The sequence below is a fragment of the Vicugna pacos genome, chromosome 34 (assembly GCF_048564905.1).
Source record: "Vicugna pacos chromosome 34, VicPac4, whole genome shotgun sequence".
Lineage (NCBI taxonomy): Eukaryota > Metazoa > Chordata > Mammalia > Artiodactyla > Camelidae > Vicugna > Vicugna pacos.
The window spans coordinates 17,819,849-17,838,905 of record NC_133020.1 but is presented as its reverse complement, the minus strand read 5'-3'; the positions used below and the strand labels follow the sequence as shown (position 1 = coordinate 17,838,905).

The window sequence follows — 19,057 nt, the reverse complement described above, 5'->3', positions numbered from 1 at the left end:
ACACACACAGAGGCCAGAGATCATAAAATTTGTATTAAATTTCATATCCACAGTGGGGAAGCCATCCTCACAGAGGTAAGAGTTCTGACCCAGTAAAAACGACAATAAGCCACCCCAGTCTAGTTCAACCATTCACCGAAGACAGCAGTGGCTGGCCGCTGCCTCTGGACTAAGATTTTCTCCTCTTTGCGGGTGGGCGCCAGCTGGAACTGCAAGGGGACAGGGTGGGAGTCTTAGGTTCCTTGGGGGTGCCATTCTGTTTCTGGAAGGCAGCCTTCTTGACAGGCTGCTCCGGCAACTGCTTTACCTTCTCAGCCCCTGCAGTGTTCCCACAGGGCCGGTCACCGTCCTCAGGCTTGAGAGCAGCCTGGGCCTTAGAGAGGGGCTGCACTGCAGGCGTTTCTGTGTCTGGGCCCTTGCGGGGAGCGTGCTGCTTCCGGAAGGCAACTTTCTTGGAGGACGGCAGTTTGGGAGACTGTTGCTTTAGTTTCCCAGCCACTGCAGCTTTTTCAGCCAGCTGACTGCTGTCCTGGCTCTTGGAGGAAGGCTGGGCTTTTGTGACAGAAGACACGGTGGACAATTCTGAGTCTGTCCCTTTGGAGATGCCATTCTGCTTCCGGAAGGAAGCCTTCTTGGGATGTTGCCGTTTCTGTGGCCGCTGCTTTGCTTCCACAGCCACTCTGGCCTTCTTGGCAGACTGACTGCTGCTCTCAGACTTGGGGGTCACCTGCCCTTTTGGGTTGGACAAGTCTATGTTTGCAAGAGTAGATGTTGCAGAATTTCCTGGGGTTAAAATTAAACAGTTTGAGAAAGTGGGCCTCACCACTGGGTCTTGATCATTAGTGGAGAAAGTAAGCAGAGGTATTAAAACAAGAAAACTGCCTGGTGCTAGCTCCTGGCCAAGTGGTCCACACAATCTGCCTAAGAGTAGGCTCCCTGGGTTCATATTACTCAGTAGCACCTGGCCTTTACTCAAGTCATTTTTGAATTTCGTATTAAAGAGAAGGGATCACTACCCATCCTTGAGCCAAAAGATTTTTAGAGGAAGTTATGCCCCCTTGAGGATAGCAGGTTACAAGACACTCTAAGGAGGTGAATCCCAAATAAACCTGAAGCACTAGGCTTTTCTTTTAAGAAAACAATTTTTTTCCATGCAGATTTTGATGAGATGCAGGAAAATAAGACTGACATATATTAAATATGTACTTTTACAGTTACAGCAGAAAACAAAAATTACAGGAAATCTTGACATTTCTTAGAGGTGTTTACTCCGTAAACATTGAGATGTGACTTTTCTCAAGAGGCAGTTCATAAAGAAAAACAAAGTCAACTCAGTAAGTCACACAGTTTGTATCCAGAGAAGCCTGCCTCTCCCTCTTTCAACTAAACCCGGGGTGACATCCCAGCATGCAGAGCTTTCTGGCCGTTTCAGAAAGCCCCACCCTTCCCCTTGAGATCCAGGCCAGACTCCTCAAGATGGCTGAGAGAACAAGCTGCAGCTAGTGTGATGGGCTCAGAGAAGCGCTGCGGGTTCTGAGGAGTCCTGTGCCAAGCCAGTGCTGACAAGGCTTGGCCCAGCAGAGGTCTACTACCAGGAAGGCAACCTTCAGCCAAGAAAAGAAACCACACCCACGAGGGGAATGCATTTAATGCCCAGCAACTGCAGCCACTTGGCAGAATCAAGGAAAAGGCCTCACTCACATAAATGCTGTAACACACCCAAACAGGGTCCAGGCTCGGGAACCACTCTAGTTGGGATAAAAGGGGCCTCTCACCCTACCATGCAAAGGCTGGAAGAGGAAGGCAAGAGACTTGGCTCTTCCCTGCAGCACACTTTACAAAAGCATCTTCAGAGAAACAAAGAGCAAAAGGTACAAAGTGCAGAGCGCTTACCTGTTTGGGGCTGGGGGATAGAATTGGAGAATTTCTTGAACTTGGCAATAAAAAAACCATCCATGTTGTGGGTGTGGGGGTAGAAGCGGCGGGTAGAGCGCAGAGTAGGGTGGAAGCGCCTTTCCCGGAACCGGGTGAAGCCCTCCTGGCCAAAGTCTAGGCCAGTGGGCACCAGCCGCACATTCCTCTTTTTCAGGGCATAGTCTACCACCCACTCATTCTCTTCCACCTGCCAGGCGGGGAGACAGAGAAGGAAAGCAGAGCTGGAGCTGAAGGGGGCACCGAGGGACGACAACAGCCCCCAGCCCTGCCCCTCACCCCGCGACAGGCCTCACCATGACGGAGCAGGTGCAGTAGACCAGGTAGCCTCCCGTCCTGGAGGTGGCGCTGACGGAGTCGATAGCACTCAGAAGCAGCTCCTTCTGCAGGTGAGCACAGCGCAGGATGTCCTTCTCATCCTGTCCCAAGACGGAGAGATGCACGGTGTTGAATTTCAAAGGCAGCCTCGGGAGAAAGGAGCCACTGACTGCTCAGAGGGCGACTCCACCTTCCACTCTGGCTCCACAAGGTCCCCCCAAAAGACATCTCGGTTGGTCCCAACTCTACCTTGTTAGTTTTCACAGCCGGGTCCTTGGAGATAACCCCAGTGCCACTGCAGGGAGCATCCAGCAGGACTCGGTCGAAGCCCCCTACCACCTGGGCAAAAGGGCAGATCAGTCAGATGTTTTTGACACCTGAACCACACCATTTATTTCCCAGGGGCAAGTCTCAACGCTGACGCCAGAAGAGGGGAGGGGACCTGGAAGATGGCTCAGGAGAGACGCGCCAGGGGGGCCCCACCTTGGGGAACTGGCGCCCATCGTAGTGGCTGATGATGGTGTTGGTGACTCCCAGCCGGTGCAGGTTGCCCACGACACTCTTAAGCCGCTCAGCATTGGCATCGTTGGCAAGGATCACACCTGTGTTCTTCATCAGCTGGGCTGAAGGAGGGCACAGTGCTCACCAGCAGCTCCCCAGCCTCCACACCTGCTGGCCACCCTCCAGCCCAGGAATCTGCCAGTGAAGTCTCATCCCTTCCAGGCAGACTCCACACACAATGAGCCGCATTCCCCACTGCCTACCCTGTAGTGAGCACGCCTCCCAGGGTGGTTTTTCCACTATTACTGAAAGCCCTTCTGATCCTAGAGACCAAGTTACTTCTTACAAGTGTTAACAAGTTAATAAAATGTTACGTCTAACTACATGCTGAACATTGTCAAGGACTTCAACATGCACATCTCAACCCTCAGTATACATAATATACATACTCACAGCCCAAGTATACATAATAGCCCACTCAAGCAAGAGGACACCTTGCCACGGATGACTGCGACCAGGGGCTTGGCCAAAGCCACGTGGGCAGTGAGAGGCACGCATGGGGCTGGAATCCAGGCCGACTCCAGAGCCTGTGCCCGCCCCCCCGATCCTGCTGAACGCCTGCACACTGTTCCCTGAGCGCTGGCGACTCACCGAGCCCACCTACTTTCATAAGCAGAGAGCCAGGTGAACCCTAGCCCTGCCGGCCCCTCCATACCTATGTAGCTGGTCTTTCCTCCAGGCGCACAGCACATGTCCAGGATCCGCTCATGTTCCTGGGGTGCCAAGGCCATGACAGGCAACATGCTGGAGGCTCCCTGCAGCATGTAGTGCCCAGCCAGGTACTCAGGAGTAGCACCTGTGGAGGAGGACCCGCTTGTGACATGCCGGGACAAGGGCAGGGGGAGAAGGGCCACCAGGCAGGGAACACTTACCAATGGGCACTGAAGAATCATAGACCACAAGTCCAGTCTTTGACCACTTGCCCAGGGGATCCAGGTTAACCCCACGATTGATTAGAGCCTGAAGATAAGAGGGATGAAGGTTTTTAAAACCTCGTAGGCTACTCTACCCAGAAAGCAGATGGAGCAGGAAAACCTGGTCCTGTCAGGAGGTCTGTGGCACCATAACCCCCTAAAGCTTAGTCAGGACACAATCATTGCAGGCTCATGGAGCAGTTTCTCCCATTGCATCCACAGTGTCCTTCTCCTTAGCCTCAAGTTCTAACTCTAGGTCTGAACTTCCTCCCAATGCAGCAACTGCCAGATCCTATTCTTTTATTTCCTGAAAGTAGACTCTGATTTTCCAAGAGGCTTAGCCCCCTTACCACACTAAAATTTAGAATTATCAGTTACAGCACTTTAATTTTCAGGTTATCTTCAAGCCATGAGATATACACACATAGTGCCACACCACTGACTCTGAAACTAGAATGTTCAACCTGGGGTCCCTGAACCCTTGGAAATGATGAGCTTAAAATATTGCCTGTGCACCGTTTCTATTCCTGAGGGCAGGAATCAGTTTCAGCAGCTTCTCAATGATCGACAAGGAAGACAGCTCCCTCCCACTTCTTTCTGCGGCAGCACTCATTTGTTTGTTTTGGAGAGAAGGTTGTTTATTTGGTTATTGATTTATTTATTTTCTTGTCTATCTATCTATTATCTATCTATCTATCTACTTAACGGAAGTACTGGAAATTGAACCCAGGACCCTGTGCATGCTAAGCACACACTTTACCACTAAGCTATAGCCTCCCCACTTCTATGGCAGCATTTTTATGGTGACACAGACATCCCAGCCCTGTCACAGGGAGCAGAGGCAGAACAGACCAGTTTCCCACTCCATAGAGGTCTTCGGCCCTAAGCCAGCCCACCAAACCCAGCATGACACTGGGCCTGTCTAGGTTTGCCTCCTGGAATCATGCCTGTACCAAGAAATGCTCAGGTACTGAAACCCCACCCAGTCACAGAGCGGGATAAGGAAATCTCGGGGGCTCGCAGAAGTCAGGGCCTCCCCGAGACAAGCAAACCTCAAAGCCCACCCCTCACCTGAGCCAGGTCCCGGCGTCGGGTCTTCAAGGTATTGGTCCTGAGGGTGATAGGCCGAGGCACCTCATTGGCTTCCAAGAACTCCACCAGCTGGGACAGAGGACGGCAGGGAAAAGGTCAGGCCAGCCTAGGAGCTCAGCCAGAAAATCAGGGAGCAAAGGGGCCAACCGCCTCCCTCACACAGGGAGAGAAGGTGAGGAAAGCACAGCAGGAAGGGCGTCAGACTGGCCCTCAGCACCTCGGATAGAGGGAAGAGGTCCATAAGCTTGCCAAGGAGGAAGTCTCCGTAGGAGTAGTAAGTGGCCAGATCCTTCCGAAGCCGCTGCAGATACTCAGATCGAGACCGACCTTCCTCCCGCTGTGTCCCGAAGTCACGCAGCACTCCCACTATATCTTGGATGCGCTTGTGAACCCGCTGCAAGTCTGGAGCCTGGGCATGTGGACCTGCTAAGTAAGGAACTGCTTCCTAATGTCCCGGGGCTGGAAACCGCCTCTCCCAAGCATCTCCCCGATCCCTGCACCGCTGCACCCAAAGGATATCTTGCTCCATCTCCCCAGTAGGGGGCAGCACAAAAGGCTCCTCCTCATCCACATTGATCTGCAAGCCATCAGCCTCTTCATCCTCTCTGGGGCCTGACTCAGGGGACACCGTCTCCTCTTCCTCCTCTTCATCAGTCTCCTCCTCGCTCCACTGGCCCCTGTGAACATAGCGGTTCACAGATCCAAACAGACACCTCCTCCTCCCCACTCATGTTTCCCTCATCCCAGCCTATTTCCTCCTTAAGAGCTTCCAAAACTCACCCAGCAGCAGCTTCCTGAGCCTTCTGCTTCCGAGCAGCCCTTTCAATGGGCAGCAACTGGAAAGAGAGACAAAGGGCTGGTGACGCAAAGCCTGCCCTTCTACAGCCCACATGACACTTCCTGCCTCTGTGTTTTACTTTTCCCTACAGATACAACTCTTAACTCCCAGAAAGAAACATATACCCTCTAAAAATGGGTATAAGATTGGCAAAACATTTCCCGTCGCTGAAATAACATGACAGATTGAAAGCGTTCATTGCATTGTTCTTTCTACACCGGAGAGCACACAGGCGTGGCGAGGCAAAAGCCGTTTTTCATATTATTGAAATTGTGATGCATTTTCAGGTTTGTTTTTTGCCTTTTCTCATTTACAGTTATATGTGTAATCTAGCTGTATTCACAGTTACAAGCGTTTTCATAGACATAATGGCCAAATGTTAATGTAGCATATGAATGAACCAGAATTCAGGTAAGCATACTGGGCATTTTGGAAGTTTGCAGAGTCGCTGGCAACATGGTCCACACAGTGCCTGTAAATCTCATAATAATAACTCCATGGAGAGAAGGGGGGTTATGGGAGACAGGTGCAATTGGGAACTTTCTTTTTATTCAATGCAACTCTATATTGCCTGACTTTTCCTAATAATACATTCGTATGCTAATTTTGTGATACATAAATAACTTCTTACGTCTTAGCAAATGTATCTTTATTTATATATTCTGGATCATCTTCCTAACTGGAATTACTAAGTCAAACAGAAAAGCCTTTTTAAGGTTCTTAGATACCAAATGCCATTAAGAAGTCTGTGTGCATTTCTAGTCCCATTAGCAGGTCCGTACACACGTCCGCCTTGCCATGTCTGCACCAGCCACGAGCACTCTCATCTCACAGTGCACTGTCCTATAGCTCTTGTCAACTTGCACGTGTGCTGAGAGGACATAAGGCGGTATGAAAACACTGATGGAAAGTGAAAATCCTTTTTTTCTACTCAGGTTTATCCTGGTCATTGAGGAATAATCTCAAGGATCTGGAAAGACTCTAAAAAGGCAAGGATCGCTTCCTGAACACCCCAAGAAATAAAGCTCACCTCCTCACCATCCTCCTCATCTTCATCCTCGGAGTTGGAGTCAGCTCCATAGTCATCTACCATGTCAGCATCACTGTCTTCAGAGCCCCAGAGGTCCCCCTGGTTCAACACACTGTCCTCTCCAGAGTCTCCCTCCTCATCACTGCTATGGCCTGGTGCCAGGCGCTTCTTGCTTTGAGTAGTGGTAAATAAGGACAGGGCTCTCTTCTTACCGGGTGTCTGGACAGCTCCTGCAAAGATCCCAAAGGGTTTGAAGAATCCTGGACTCATGGCAGCCACACACTGATGGGTCCCACACTATCCACTCCCAAGAATGTCCTTGTGGCTGTTCCTTTCACTCCAGAAATGCTCAGCAAGCCCTTCCCCACCTAGGATCCAGAGGACTCCTCAAAGAGCACCCAGCCCCTATTTTCACTGACCTTTTGGTAGCTTTCCAGGCAGCGGTTTGGCCCCAGGAGACTTACTCATCTCAGGGGCATCAGCAGAGCCTAATTTCCTCTTGGCTGCCCTGAAAAGACATAAGAATGAGAAGGAATGAGGAGAAGGAACACACTTGCCACCTCCCATTGCAGGGAAATGTGACAGCCCCCTAACAGCCCTTTCCATCAGCACGGTCACATGGGATCATGTGGTTACAGACGAGCAGGACCAATTTAATCTGTGTAACGTAGTCTGAACACTCACACTCACCTCTTTCGAGCACGACTGGACAGCCTCTTGGAATTGTCCTCACCAGCTGTTTAAAAAACCAGGCAGAGCAATAAGTTACAGGGGAAAAGAAAAAGAGCAATGGGAGAGGAAATAAAAGGGGAGAGAATTAGGACACTAGTTTTTAAAGGCAGTAGATTGTAACTCACTCCACTGTGCTCTACCAGGAGCTGAATAAGAGATAAGAAATAAAGGAAATGATCTCCATCTGGTTGTTCATCAACCAAGTCCACACTGGGCCTCCCTCCAGACTTCTGATTTCAATAAATAGCATAGCTGCCATTCTGATAACAACACAGATTCAAAATTTATCTTTCTTCTGCCTTTTCCTTTAGTCTCAGTTACCAACACCAAAGTTTACCTTTACAACTGCTGCTTTTCATATCTTCTCCAAGAAATAAAAGGTTTAAATGTCAGCCCTATTGTTTAATAATTGTAGGCAAGCTAACCTCTCAGCATCCAACTTCTTAGCACTGCCTCTCTCACAGGACACTAAAGAGAATGACATGGTAACAATGTGTCCAAAGAGTTCAGTGTAATGTTCAGCACTTACCAATACCTCAATAAACTGCATCTTTCGCACAAAGCTCAACACAAACTACCTGCCCGTCCTTCTCTCCCACCCAGTCTTCCACACAGGAGACAGCTCACCACCTGGGAACCAGACCTGTGCTTCCCCATCTCCATCCCCTCCACGATGGAGTTCACAGTGACTGGCCTGTCCCAACTTCCACTTGCTAAAATGTCACTCACATTTCAAAACGCATCTTTACGAAACTTTCTGAAACTCTAACTCCGTAGGCTCCCCTCTTCCTCTGAACCCTCTCAATGTTAAACCACACCTCTCGTTGCATGACTACTTGTCGCATCTTCCCTACGTCCTAAATGCTCATGAAGGTGTTTCGTTCATACACGCATACTTCGTTCATACTTACTTCCTAATAACACATATAAAGAAAATTCCACGTGAACAGAAAGGAACACACAGGCTGAAAAACGTAAAGGTTATGCTACAGATGAAAGAATGGCGCAAAAGCTGGAGACTCGGTAGGAGCGGGCGCACCTGACCCTTACCTGCAGGCAAGAATTTGGCGAGTTCGGTCTCAGCACCCTTCTGTTTCCGGGCCTTTCGGCCTGGCCCCCGTTTCTCCTTCTTCGTAGGGTCCAACTTGCGCCCCATGGTCCTGGGGAAAATAAAAACGGGAGACAGGTGAGGTGGCGCGTGTTGTAAGACAAAGGCAGGGTGCAGACGAAGCGAATCGCAGTGTAAAGGGCTTCGCCCCGACCAGAACCTCGACTCGGCAGCCCAACAGCCCCTCGAGGCCTAGCCAACCTCCACTCCACGCTGAGCCCCAGGCCCTGGTTCCCACGCCGTCTGCACCGTGTCACCCTTCCCACGCCCCAGTCCAGCTCCGCGCCTCACCTTTCCTTCCTGGAATTCCTCCAGACCCGCGCGAAGCCTCGTTTCACCCGGAAGCGGGCCCGGCCCCGAGACCGCCCTGGGCAGCAGGCGCGCGACTCCACGTGCGGCCGGAGGCCGGCGCTCAGACGCCACACCACGGAAACGTCTCACGCAGGCGCACAGCGCGCGCTCGCCTCGAAGCCCCGCCTCTTCCGGGATCTCAGGCCGCCGCGGAAGCCGGAACGTTAGTCGGTCGGGGCGGGCGTGGCGGCGCGGCGGGGCACGATTCCGGGGCGGACCGTGGGCGGAGAAGCGGTGCGCGCGGGGCCGTCTTCGGCTTCCCCGCCCTCCCCTCCAGGCGTGGGCCTTTGGCTTCACTGCAGATTTGAGAAAAACTGATACCGGAAGCCGCTCCCTCCTCTCGAACGGAAGCGCCAGAGCAGAGCCCTTATTCGGGTGTCCTCTGCCCGGCGTCGCCTCAAGATCGGGGGATCCCACACCATTCACTGTGACTCAGAAACCCTCTTCCTTGAACCCACAGACCCCGCGCTGCCCCTCAGGTAAGGGTCTTCTCTGCCTAAGTTTCCATCTTGGACATCAGGAGGAAGGCATGTTGCATCTTCTCAAGTTAACAGAACTTACTTCAGCCTAAGTAGTGCTTACTAGCTGTTAAAACCTGTTCCAGCACTTTACGGGTTTCATCTTCACAACTCTGAAGAGCTCTGCTTTATGCATGAGACATCCACAGCCCGGAGTTCACATCCTCAACTTCACAGAGCCAGCAGGCCGCAGTGCAAGGTGTGAACCCCGGGTGGCTCCGGGGTCTCCGCTGTCCACAGGCGGTGGCGTCCTCGCCCCCGGGACACTTGCTCTTCGTGGAATCTCCGACACAAGGAAACCCTCAGTCTTCAACTGCACGCTTCGCGGGGCTTCCAACAGACACACTCACCCACCTCCACCCACACTGAATCAGAGCACTAAAATACAAGGAAACTTTTATTTTCAATTTTCGTCAAGAAATTTGCTGTGGTTTTTTATGCTTTTGGTTCTTTTCCTTTTTTTTTTTTTTTCCACTTTATTTCATTCTAGCCGCTCAGGGGCTGGAGCCGCTGGGTTCCTGGTATTAAAAAGATGCCAACAGAGGTAGCTGTGTCTCGCCCAGGGGCCCGGCCCACTGTGAATACCCCCAAAAAAGGAGAAAAGAAAACACAAAATAAACCAACAAAATAAAACCAAAAGGACGAAGAAATTCAGATAGTTTTCTTCAAGCCTGGCGGAAACCCACAACAGTTTGTAACAGACGTTACAGTGGGGAGAAGCCAGGGCCCAGGCCAGCCCGCCAGCTCCCTGCAGATGGCGCCGGCGCTACTGCTGCACGTCTCTCCAGCAGGAAGGGCACCACTGCCCCTCACTCCCTCCCCTCCCCCAGTGCACGGGGGTTGTTCCTCTACAACATGGAAGATGGGGCAGAAGGAAGGAGAGGGTCTCTCAGGCCCCCAGGGGAGAAGCTGGGCAAGGGAAAGTGAGGAAGGTCACTGCTCAGCGGTGGAGGTGGTATCATCAATCTGGATCTTCACTGCTGCTGGGCTACCTGTAGGAAAAGAGCGAAGGATGAGAATTCTAGACCACACGAACCCACCTGATCCCAAGGGAGCTCACTGGTAAGCCAGCCCCACCTGCCCAGTATGTAAAGCTAGGGACAGACAGCAAAGTCACACGTTCCAGAATGGCTCTGTTGGAACAGCTAGCCAGAGAAAAACGGTCCTATACCTGCTGTGGAGTTGGTTCAGGTGCCCGGTTTGCCAGGCGGCTGAGAATGTTACGCTCTGACATCTGTAGCCTCACAGCAACTGGGGGAATTCGGGCAATAGTAGCTGGGAGTCGAGTCACATCGGCTTTCATGTCACTCAGCAGTTCTTCTAGCTGTTTCAGAACTGCACGGGGAGAAGAGGCGGTGGTGAGCCATGGTGATCGAGACTGAGACCCATCTCACCGTAAGTGGACCAAGCCCCCCTATTACTTCTCAGTCACCAGGTGAGAGATGTGCTGGAGTATTCTTTTGTCACTGAGCACCTGACCTGGCCTCCACCACACTCAAACTCCTATTCTTCATGTCCCAGTTCCAACTGTCTATGATTCTGTGCTTTTTAAAAGTCACCTGACCCTCACTGTCCCTTCATCCCTACTGTCTTTATCTCCTCCACTTGTTGAACGGCTCTTCCTATTGATTCCTTTTCCCACTGTCTTTCCTCTCCACCTTTGGAGCTGTCTCCCTCTTCCTTTATAACAGCCTTCTTTTCCTTATTTCACCCTCCATCCCCCCACACACAGTGTTTTAACTTTAGAAACAAAATGTTGGAAAGGGTCTAGAATTTGACAGGATCTTAAATCACCTGAGTATCCCAGGTGAAATTATATTATCCTGCTTTGCTTCAGAGAAGCAAAGAACTTAAGTATATTAAAGGAGGCAAAGAAAGACTGTCCTTGATTGCCTCTGAAATGTTAGCTTCCCAGGGAGGAAGGCAAGGATCCCTAGCACATCCTAAGCTCCTAGGCAGAGGGGCGCTGAAAAAGGTCAGGAACTGAGAAGTAAATATGGGGGTGGGGGGCAGCAGAGGAGGAAGGAGGCTGAGTCAGCAGGAGGCAGGGGAGCCACTGGCTACCTTTGTGCAGGACTGCATTGGCTGGCTTGTTTCCTGCCATTGACTCCTTGGACAGGTGCTGATGACTCTCCGCCAAGCACTCCACCTCAGCAAAGCGGGTATTTAGGGCCATGGAAGGGTGAGAGGGGTCCTCTGACATGTTCAGGTAAGCTGCCCGGCGCAGCTGTTCCTCAATCACCAGGGCTTGTTCTAAGAGCTGAACGAGGGAGAGAGGAGACAGAAGGTGAACTAACACTGCTTACTTCTGGTGGGCCTCCCAGAACCTGTAAAGAACCTTCCGATGGCCCCACACCCAACCAGTTCAGTTATGTTGCCTTTTTTTTTTAACCCTCCTTTGGAGGTTGGTGTTTTTAAGGCTCTTTACCCTTTACTGATTCACTCTTAACACAAAAATGATAAAAACTCAAATTTAGAAAGTACAGAATATATAAGAGAATTAAGATCACAATTCCACCTCCTAAAGATACTGTTAACATTCTGAGGTCTTCTGTTGCATTTGTATTTTACAAAAATTAAGATCATTCTATGTAAGTATTTACATTGTGTTTTCACTCTCAAAGTTATAGAGTATGAATTTTCCTTTATTATTAATTGCTGTTTATAAAAGATGACTTTTAATGGCTGCATGGCAGTCCATCCTGTGGATATACCTACTATATCATTTAGGTTGTTTTACTCCTTAAAATTATTCCTATTGTTTCTTGTCTCCATATCTCACCCGCATTCCTTTCCTTGCTCGATAGGCAACCCTTCTAATACGCTGACTGTGTACTTTTTTGAGAGTATTCTTGAAGACTGAGGATTGTTTCATCTGCACATTTCTGATTTACAGAATGATGTTTTTCTGTCTGTTATAGAATGCTTTTTCTTCCTTCTCCTACTATACATCTTTTTAAAGCTCCCCTTATGTTGTTATAGGACGTGTATCTTGTTACTTCTGTTGCTCACATCACCTGCTCTGTGATGTGAGTCCACACTTTACCTGCCCATACTCCCCATGTCGAACATCTACATTGCCTCCAGGCCCCACCACTAAAACTCATACTGCAGTGAACACTCTTACACATGTCACCGGCATGAAAGGTTCTTTGACATATGTTCCAAGAGACAGAATGCTGATTTGTAAGTTATGAGACTTACTCTGCTCAAGTATCCACTGGTTCTTAAAAAGAATGAATCCATTAGGGGTCATGGAAGAGGGCAGTATGAGAATAATGGACTCTTGTTTCTTCCACAAGACCAGGCTCCATCAGGGCCCACTAACTTATCCCAAACAGACCGAGCATCTACTTTCAACCGTACACCCTGTCTCCTCCCCATCTCCCTCCACCCTCCCGCCCCAAACCATGAGCTTTCTCCAGGATCAGTCCTTGGCTGTTCTTTTAAAGCATTCTCCCAAGAGATCTCTCCCTTCCTGGCACCAGCCAGCACCTCTATGCAAATGAGCTGGGCTTTTCAGACTGTGTCTCAGGCACTGACTGTTCCGATCCCACTCATGCACGGCTGATCACTTTGAGCCCACTTGTTGATGGTGGCAGGGGTACTGAGAGGGTATTTACTTGTGAGAAACATCAAGTGACTTCTCTAAAATTGAACTTACTCTTTTCTATAAACTGCTCCCTCTCTTCACTTCTCTGATCTGCCAATGATAATTTAACTTTCTCAGCAACTCACATTGAAGACTTCAGTTATTTTTGGTGTCTTACTTCTTTGTATCCCAAATCCAAATCCAGTAAATTAAGACTAGGCTAACCACGGCCTGTGGGCCAAATCTGGGCCACTGCCTGTTTCTCGAGGGCCCAAGAACTAAGAATTTTTTTTTTTAAGTTTTAAATGGTTGGGGAAAAGTAAAAATAATAGTTTATGACACTTCATAAAAATTATATGAAGTTCAAATGTTTGTGTCGATCAAGTTTATGGGAACACGTTGGTGCTTACTTATCTCCGGTGGCTGCTGCACACCGTGGCAGAGTTGAGTGACAATGTTCCACGAAGCCTGAAACAGTTCCTCTCCGGCCCCTTAACAAAGTGTGCTAATCCCTACAGTAAGTCGGTAAATCCTATAAATTCTTTGGTGTTTTGTTTCCTTTATCTTTTCCTTTTCATTTTCCCAGCATCACAACCCAGCCCTTGCTAACTCATGACCATGTGATGGTCCTGTCATCTCACTGAACTGAAATGTTCCGTTTCAGTTTCCTTTGGTCATATCAAAATTCTTCACAAACCCTCCATGGCTGCCCATGAACTATAGCGTAAGAGCCAAACTCTCTTATCTAGTGCCAAAACCCCACCTACTGACTTCTAGCCCTTAACTCTCTCTCCAGCCTACTTCCCACCATCACTAGCACAGTGTCTTCCACACCCCACCTGGACCACAGGCTGTTTCCAGACACCCAAAGCTCTGCAGACTGTTTTTGCTCAGCCTAATCCCTTGGGTCCAAACAGCCTTCCATTCCCATCCAGCAGTCTCTGTAACATTCATCACAGCTTCATTCCAGGGCCGCTGTCCCCAGGAAGCATCTCTGAACCCTCTCCCCACTGCCCACATTCCCTGTACAGAACTTCCTTATGGATTCAGAGCCTCCCTCCCAACACACACAGTGGCATTCATTTGACCACGTATCTGCCTCTATTTAAACCCAACGTTCCTGGAGAGCAGGCACCAGGCCTTATTTGTCTCTGTGTCCCTGTGCCACCCACTGCTTGGGCACATGATGTTGTGAGGTTCATTAGTGTACCTTCCTTATCTTCCTATTATGCTCAGCGTACGATCCATGTGTCTCGTCTTCATGGTTTCCCATTTTGATGGTTTGCACACAAGGTACCCTCGACATCCATTTGCTGAGTTTCTGAGTAAGACCCCATCAGCCCTAGGGTTATTAGTCCCAGTGATTCTGAAAATGAATCTACCCCCGCCCATATCCACACACTCTCAGACTCAGAAAAAAGGTCCAGCAGCCCCCTAACAGCCCTGCATCCTCAGAGATCCAATTCAACCCCACCTCTGCATCTTTCCTGAACACTAGTGTTCCCCTGGCACACCCGCTGCACTGCTCTGTGTCACTCATTAGGCACAGTCTTCAGCCCTTGAAAAGCTGTTGCATTTTCAAGTCTGTCTTCATCTCTAGTATTTAAGATACTTGGGAGCAAAGCCTTTCACAGAATACAAAAAGTTAAGTACAGAGGAGAACACAGCACTATGGCTGGATGAACAGACTCCCTCTCGCACTCTAAAGGCCATCACTTCAATGCTGTATTCCTCCCCATCCTGCTCACCTTGAACCTTCGGGCTAGAAACTTATTCTTGATCTCTAAGAAATTGCCACGGTTCATTTCACCCTTGAAGGGCTCGTTGAGGATAGCGTAGCGCGGGTCATTCTGGATGTCCTGCCACCGGGCATAGCCATGGCTATTGGAAAATTGCTCAGGAAAACGAAACAAGGAGAGTAAGAACTTCAAACTGTGGGACCTTCAGAAACGTTCACCAACAACCTCAGCCCAGACTCCGGCAAAGGATACTTTATGATGCCAGCCAGCAGCCAGTAGTCATGCCGTCGGTGCCAGATCTCGTAAGTCTTCTTGGTGACTGTGGCTGCCCGCTCCTCATTCTGCCAAAGGGAGTGCAATTCTGGAGAGGAATTTAGGGAAGGTTGGGGAGAAAAAGAAAGGCAAACATCCATGAGATTCTAAGCCATTTATTCCTGATCCCCAGATACCAGCTTAGTAGTACACCTCTAGCTTCCTAACACAGACCCCAGAGCAGCAAGTGGTCATCCTGGCATTCCCTCATCTAGGAGAGGTGAAGTCTCTGTACCCTGGCTTCTAACAAGAACCTTAATTTCACCTCAAATCCTAACTCCACAGGGTCCCTCTTTTTCATACCAGTAAAACCACCATCTGCGATGTTGAACATGAAACGCTGTTTAATATTTTTCTTCTGCTTCTCATCATTTAGGTCCTTGGGGGTCTCTCCATTCTGAAGCATCACCTCTTTTTTCTCTTCTTCTTCTTTCTTCTCTTCTGCAGGATATGCCGAAGAAAGATGCCAGTTCTAGAGGGAGGCCCAGCACCTTCCCCACAGCACCTTATATATCCACCTGCTTCCGCCCTCTCTCCACCTAAGTGCTTCTCAAACCCAGAAAAAGGGGCCAGCGGCCCACTGACAACCAAATGTGGGGAGAGATGGAGTCTTTCAGCTTGGGATATATGGTTACATGGGTATGGATGGGAAGGCTGGGGGGTGGAGGGGTGTCCTGGAGATAAAGTCCTTCCTTTCAGTTTTAGAGTCCTTTTAAACCACAGTCAGCTTCTCCAAACACCCACCTTTGTCCTCCACCACAATGGGAGTCAGGTCAACTGCTGACTTCTCCTCCACCTTCTCCACATCAGCAGTACCTGGGGAGACAGAGGGCACTGAGGGCGTACCCAAAGAACAGTGTTCTCTGTTCTACGGTATATGCAGCTGGAACAGTCCAAAACCTAAATCTCGATGATTAAAGTCATAAAAGATGTCTTGAGAGAGAAAAAGCCCACAATTTAAAATCCAGGTTGCAGGATTCTTGAGAGTGTGTCGCTTCCTCCAGCCTTCTCTCCCGCCTGGCTGAAGTCCCAGAGCCACTAGTTCACAAGGATCTAGAGTGCTTGAAAATGTGGATACCTTTGGGATCTGTCTCCATAGGTTCCTCTGTTCTCTCCTTCACCTCTGCCTTTTCCACTTTCTCCTCTCCCTCAGGAGGTTCAACGAGGACCTTCTCATCCTCTGAGGCAGGGGCTGGGGCCTGTGTACACTTCAAAGGAAAAAAGACAGACATTGAAGAAAGATGGGTCAGGACCCAAGAGGCAGAGTGGACTTACCCACCTGCCTTTGGTGTGGCATCCAGTCACCCTCATATCTTACCTCAGCAGTGGCCTCAGGGGCTGTAGATTTAACCTCCTTTTCTCCTTCTCCACTCTCTTCTTCTTTGACGCTATTTTCCTCTATTTTTATCCCATCCTCTGCAGACCAATAATAGATACTAATTAGGAAGGTCCCGGATCAGAGAGAAGGTCATGCCTTCTCATCTTAAGTTGTCCTCTCGTGCCTTTAAGAGCCAGCCCAGTTCTTAGGACGGCCCTCCTAAACTGAGAGGGAGATTGCTGTGTGTCCTGCCAGGCTCCCCTGTTAGAACTGAGCACAGAGGAGCAGAAAAAGCACAGGCCAGGACAAGAGGAGGAGGACAGAAAGCGATGGTCCAGGCAGACTTACCAGCAGGTGGGGCAGGTGCAGGAGTATTGGGCTGTGTGTCCCCAGGAGTGGAGGGTGTAGGCGTCTTTGGGGAAGGTGACCCTGGCTGGGACATCTTCTTGTTCTCCTCTACTTCAGCAAGTTCGGGCATGCTCCAGCGCCCGTTAACATGTTCAAACTCCTGAACCTGCAGCGATGGGACAAGAGGTTGAAGCCTCCACTCCTTTTCTGCAGTTTCCCCCAGAGACCCTGAACAGCGGAGAGAGGCTCAGGGCTCACCTTCTTGCGAATCAAGGACATGACACCAATCCTAGTAAGGACATGCTGGCGAGACAAGCCTTCCCGGGGGACACCGTCAGCAAAGGTCTCGGCCCCATCTGCTCCCGGCTCACATAAATGCCGCATAAAGAGAGAGACGTAAGCCCTGTGGTAAAGAGGTAAAGAAGTGGTTAAACAGCAGTCATGCCAACTCCTGCAGCAGATCCCTCCCACCTGCAGTCAGGCATCAGCCCAGATGGCAAACATGGCTCTGTCTGCGCTAAGCCCACCGTCGCACAGAAAGCTGGTCTCCCCATCCCACACTCTGCCCCAGGTCCCCTTCCAGGGAAGCTAGGGACACAAACAACCCTAACACTTCACTGCCAACTTGAGCAGAGGAAACAGCCAGTTTCCCTGCACAGCCTGGACTAACACAGTGGAATGACCAAGATCACAAGCCCTCACTCTCCATCAGTCATTCCAGCTCTCAACTTACTTGAACTCTTTCTCTGACTTGCCACGCAGATCCCTCACAAGCCACTGTGTGGTAAAAGCATCCTGAGGTGGCATCCCGTATCGCATAATTGCATTAAGAAAGGCTTTTCGCTGGCGAGCATTAAAGCCAAGTACCTGGGGGAGGAAGAAACCTAGGTGAGAGGGAGCAGACTTCACTCCACCAAAGACCCAGTTATCCACACTCACCCAACCTTCCCCAGCACCGTATGCTACTTACTTCAATATTCCCACCAACACGGGCCAACAGAGGAGGCAATGGTTTATCTTTATCATTCCGCAGGCCCTTGCGGCTAGGCCTGCGGGGAGCTGCGGGAAGAAGAGGATGCGTGAGTGACACTGGTAGGGATGTCAAAGCAGGATTGAAAGAGCCAGGGAAAAGGCACAGCCCTCACCTTCTGAACGTTCATCAAAGTCTTCATCACCTTCCTCTGAGGCCACTGAATAATCGGACTGGTTGTCGGACTGGTCGTCCTGCCAATCTGGAGGGAGAGAGGGCAGATGAGCGGGGCCCACTGCTCTAGTGGAACGGCCCATGGGTGGGGGGCGGGGCCGGCCACACACACCTCGGTCCTCCTGGGAGCCATCATTGTAGTTGACCTGTTTACGGATTCTTTTTCCTTTGCCCAGATTTCGGGCCAGATCTTCTTGCTGCTGCTCATAATGGTGCCGCAGCAATTTCTCCCAGTAGTCAGGATCCACACTTTCTTCCTGTTTTATGATTTCCCGTTCTACCTCCTCTTCCTCCTGGGACAGAGGGAGGGCCAGGACTCAGGGGTGCTGAAGTCAGCACCACCAGCTACCCCTGGTCCTCACAGTTCCCATCCTGCTAGCTCCTTTCCATGACTGGACCCTGAAATACTTGGTGTGCCTGCCTGGTCCTGAGAACTTGAATTTAATTGACAAGATGTGGTTCCTCTTAATTATATAAAGATTAGCATTCAGCATAACTAAAGAAAAATATGGGACCAAGCTGTTATCACAAGAGAAGGATGAAGAGACATACGCTCTTTTAGCCCTTGTTACTGACACATACACAGCCAGGAGACAGTGCCATGTAGGAGACTCAGAGCCTCAGCAAGCAGAATGGAGAAGCTTCTGAAACTCTGCAAAAGATTTTCCCCAGAGATAAAGTAGAAAGGTCAACACCCTTTCTGTTCTTCATAAACTTCATAAAAGTTTACCAACTTTGTGGGAAAAAAATGACATATGCATCCTCTTATATCCCAATAATGTTTATGCTCCTTTGAAAGTCTTACATTATTTTCAGCTACTTCAGGACCCCTAAGTCCAAATCCTTTGCATTAGATTTAAGCTGCTGCTAACAGCGTAATACTAGAAACAACCTAAATATCCATCGGTGTGGAACCTGAATAATTATGGGAGGGGGAGGAGGCGAAATGGGTGAAGAGAGTCAAAAGGAATAAACTTCCAGTTATAAGATAAATAAGTCATGGTGATATTATGTGCAGTGGTAATACCACCACCCTGCATATCTGGAAGTTGCCAGAAGAGCAGCTCATAAAGTTCTCATCGTAAGAAAGTAAGTGTGTAACTATGTATGGCGACAGATACTGATTAAACTTGGTGGGATGACTTGTGTC

The 19,057-nt window shown here is 49.8% G+C and overlaps 2 protein-coding genes, 1 long non-coding RNA gene and 1 other non-coding gene across 15 annotated transcripts in view; 1 reads left to right on the top strand and 3 right to left on the bottom strand.

Moving 5' to 3' along the window:
- Positions 1 to 13: 13 nt before the first annotated feature.
- On the bottom strand, positions 14 to 8,970 carry NOP2 (NOP2 nucleolar protein). The gene is made up of 16 exons (XM_006210854.4): positions 8,817 to 8,970; positions 8,468 to 8,577; positions 7,376 to 7,421; positions 7,105 to 7,193; positions 6,686 to 6,915; positions 5,598 to 5,653; positions 5,337 to 5,494; positions 5,035 to 5,234; positions 4,797 to 4,886; positions 3,684 to 3,771; positions 3,467 to 3,607; positions 2,734 to 2,873; positions 2,500 to 2,589; positions 2,229 to 2,351; positions 1,894 to 2,122; positions 14 to 783 (listed from the first exon to the last, which is right to left on the bottom strand). Exons 2-16 carry the CDS (start codon positions 8,571 to 8,573, stop codon positions 170 to 172), a joined length of 2,400 nt encoding a protein of 799 aa, XP_006210916.2. The 5' UTR covers positions 8,574 to 8,577; positions 8,817 to 8,970; the 3' UTR covers positions 14 to 169.
- An 808-nt stretch (positions 8,971 to 9,778) lies between these two features.
- CHD4 (chromodomain helicase DNA binding protein 4) overlaps positions 9,779 to 19,057 on the bottom strand; it is a 27,263-nt gene continuing 17,984 nt past the window's right edge. For 5 of the 12 annotated variants that reach the window (XM_072954641.1, XM_072954636.1, XM_072954639.1 and 2 more), the window contains exons 26-40: positions 18,020 to 18,200; positions 17,849 to 17,935; positions 17,674 to 17,762; positions 17,437 to 17,570; positions 16,962 to 17,106; positions 16,704 to 16,869; positions 16,356 to 16,453; positions 16,116 to 16,245; positions 15,782 to 15,853; positions 15,341 to 15,478; positions 14,978 to 15,086; positions 14,735 to 14,867; positions 11,456 to 11,654; positions 10,566 to 10,729; positions 9,779 to 10,386 (exon numbers count right to left, since the gene is read on the bottom strand). In XM_072954641.1, the coding sequence (XP_072810742.1) occupies positions 10,369 to 10,386; positions 10,566 to 10,729; positions 11,456 to 11,654; positions 14,735 to 14,867; positions 14,978 to 15,086; positions 15,341 to 15,478; positions 15,782 to 15,853; positions 16,116 to 16,245; positions 16,356 to 16,453; positions 16,704 to 16,869; positions 16,962 to 17,106; positions 17,437 to 17,570; positions 17,674 to 17,762; positions 17,849 to 17,935; positions 18,020 to 18,200 (1,863 nt within the window). In that variant the 3' untranslated portion in view covers positions 9,779 to 10,368. Of the gene's footprint in view, positions 10,387 to 10,559; positions 10,730 to 11,455; positions 11,655 to 14,734; positions 14,868 to 14,977; positions 15,087 to 15,340; positions 15,479 to 15,781; positions 15,854 to 16,115; positions 16,246 to 16,355; positions 16,454 to 16,703; positions 16,870 to 16,961; positions 17,107 to 17,436; positions 17,571 to 17,673; positions 17,763 to 17,848; positions 18,201 to 19,057 lie in introns of those variants that run through there. The other 7 variants (XM_072954642.1, XM_072954640.1, XM_072954634.1 and 4 more) reach the window with 5 other exon arrangements.
- Positions 10,316 to 19,049, top strand: LOC116276917 (uncharacterized). The gene is made up of 2 exons (XR_012066915.1): positions 10,316 to 10,456; positions 15,485 to 19,049. It is a non-coding gene; the product is annotated as an uncharacterized lncRNA (long non-coding RNA).
- LOC116276981 (small Cajal body-specific RNA 11) lies at positions 16,525 to 16,664 on the bottom strand. Its single transcript, XR_004186481.1, has one exon.

What these genes read in the sequence shown, in the direction of transcription:
- NOP2 (XM_006210854.4), bottom strand. Translation starts at nt 8,573, where the DNA reads ATGGGGCGCAAGTTGGACCCTACGAAGAAGGAGAAACGGGGGCCAGGC. An exon ending in CGCCAAATTCTTGCCTGCAG is followed by an intron (nt 7,422 to 8,467) that starts GTAAGGGTCAGG and finishes TTTTTTAAACAG; the next exon opens with CTGGTGAGGACAATTCCAAG. An exon ending in GCCTGGAAAGCTACCAAAAG is followed by an intron (nt 6,916 to 7,104) that starts GTCAGTGAAAAT and finishes GGATCTTTGCAG; the next exon opens with GAGCTGTCCAGACACCCGGT.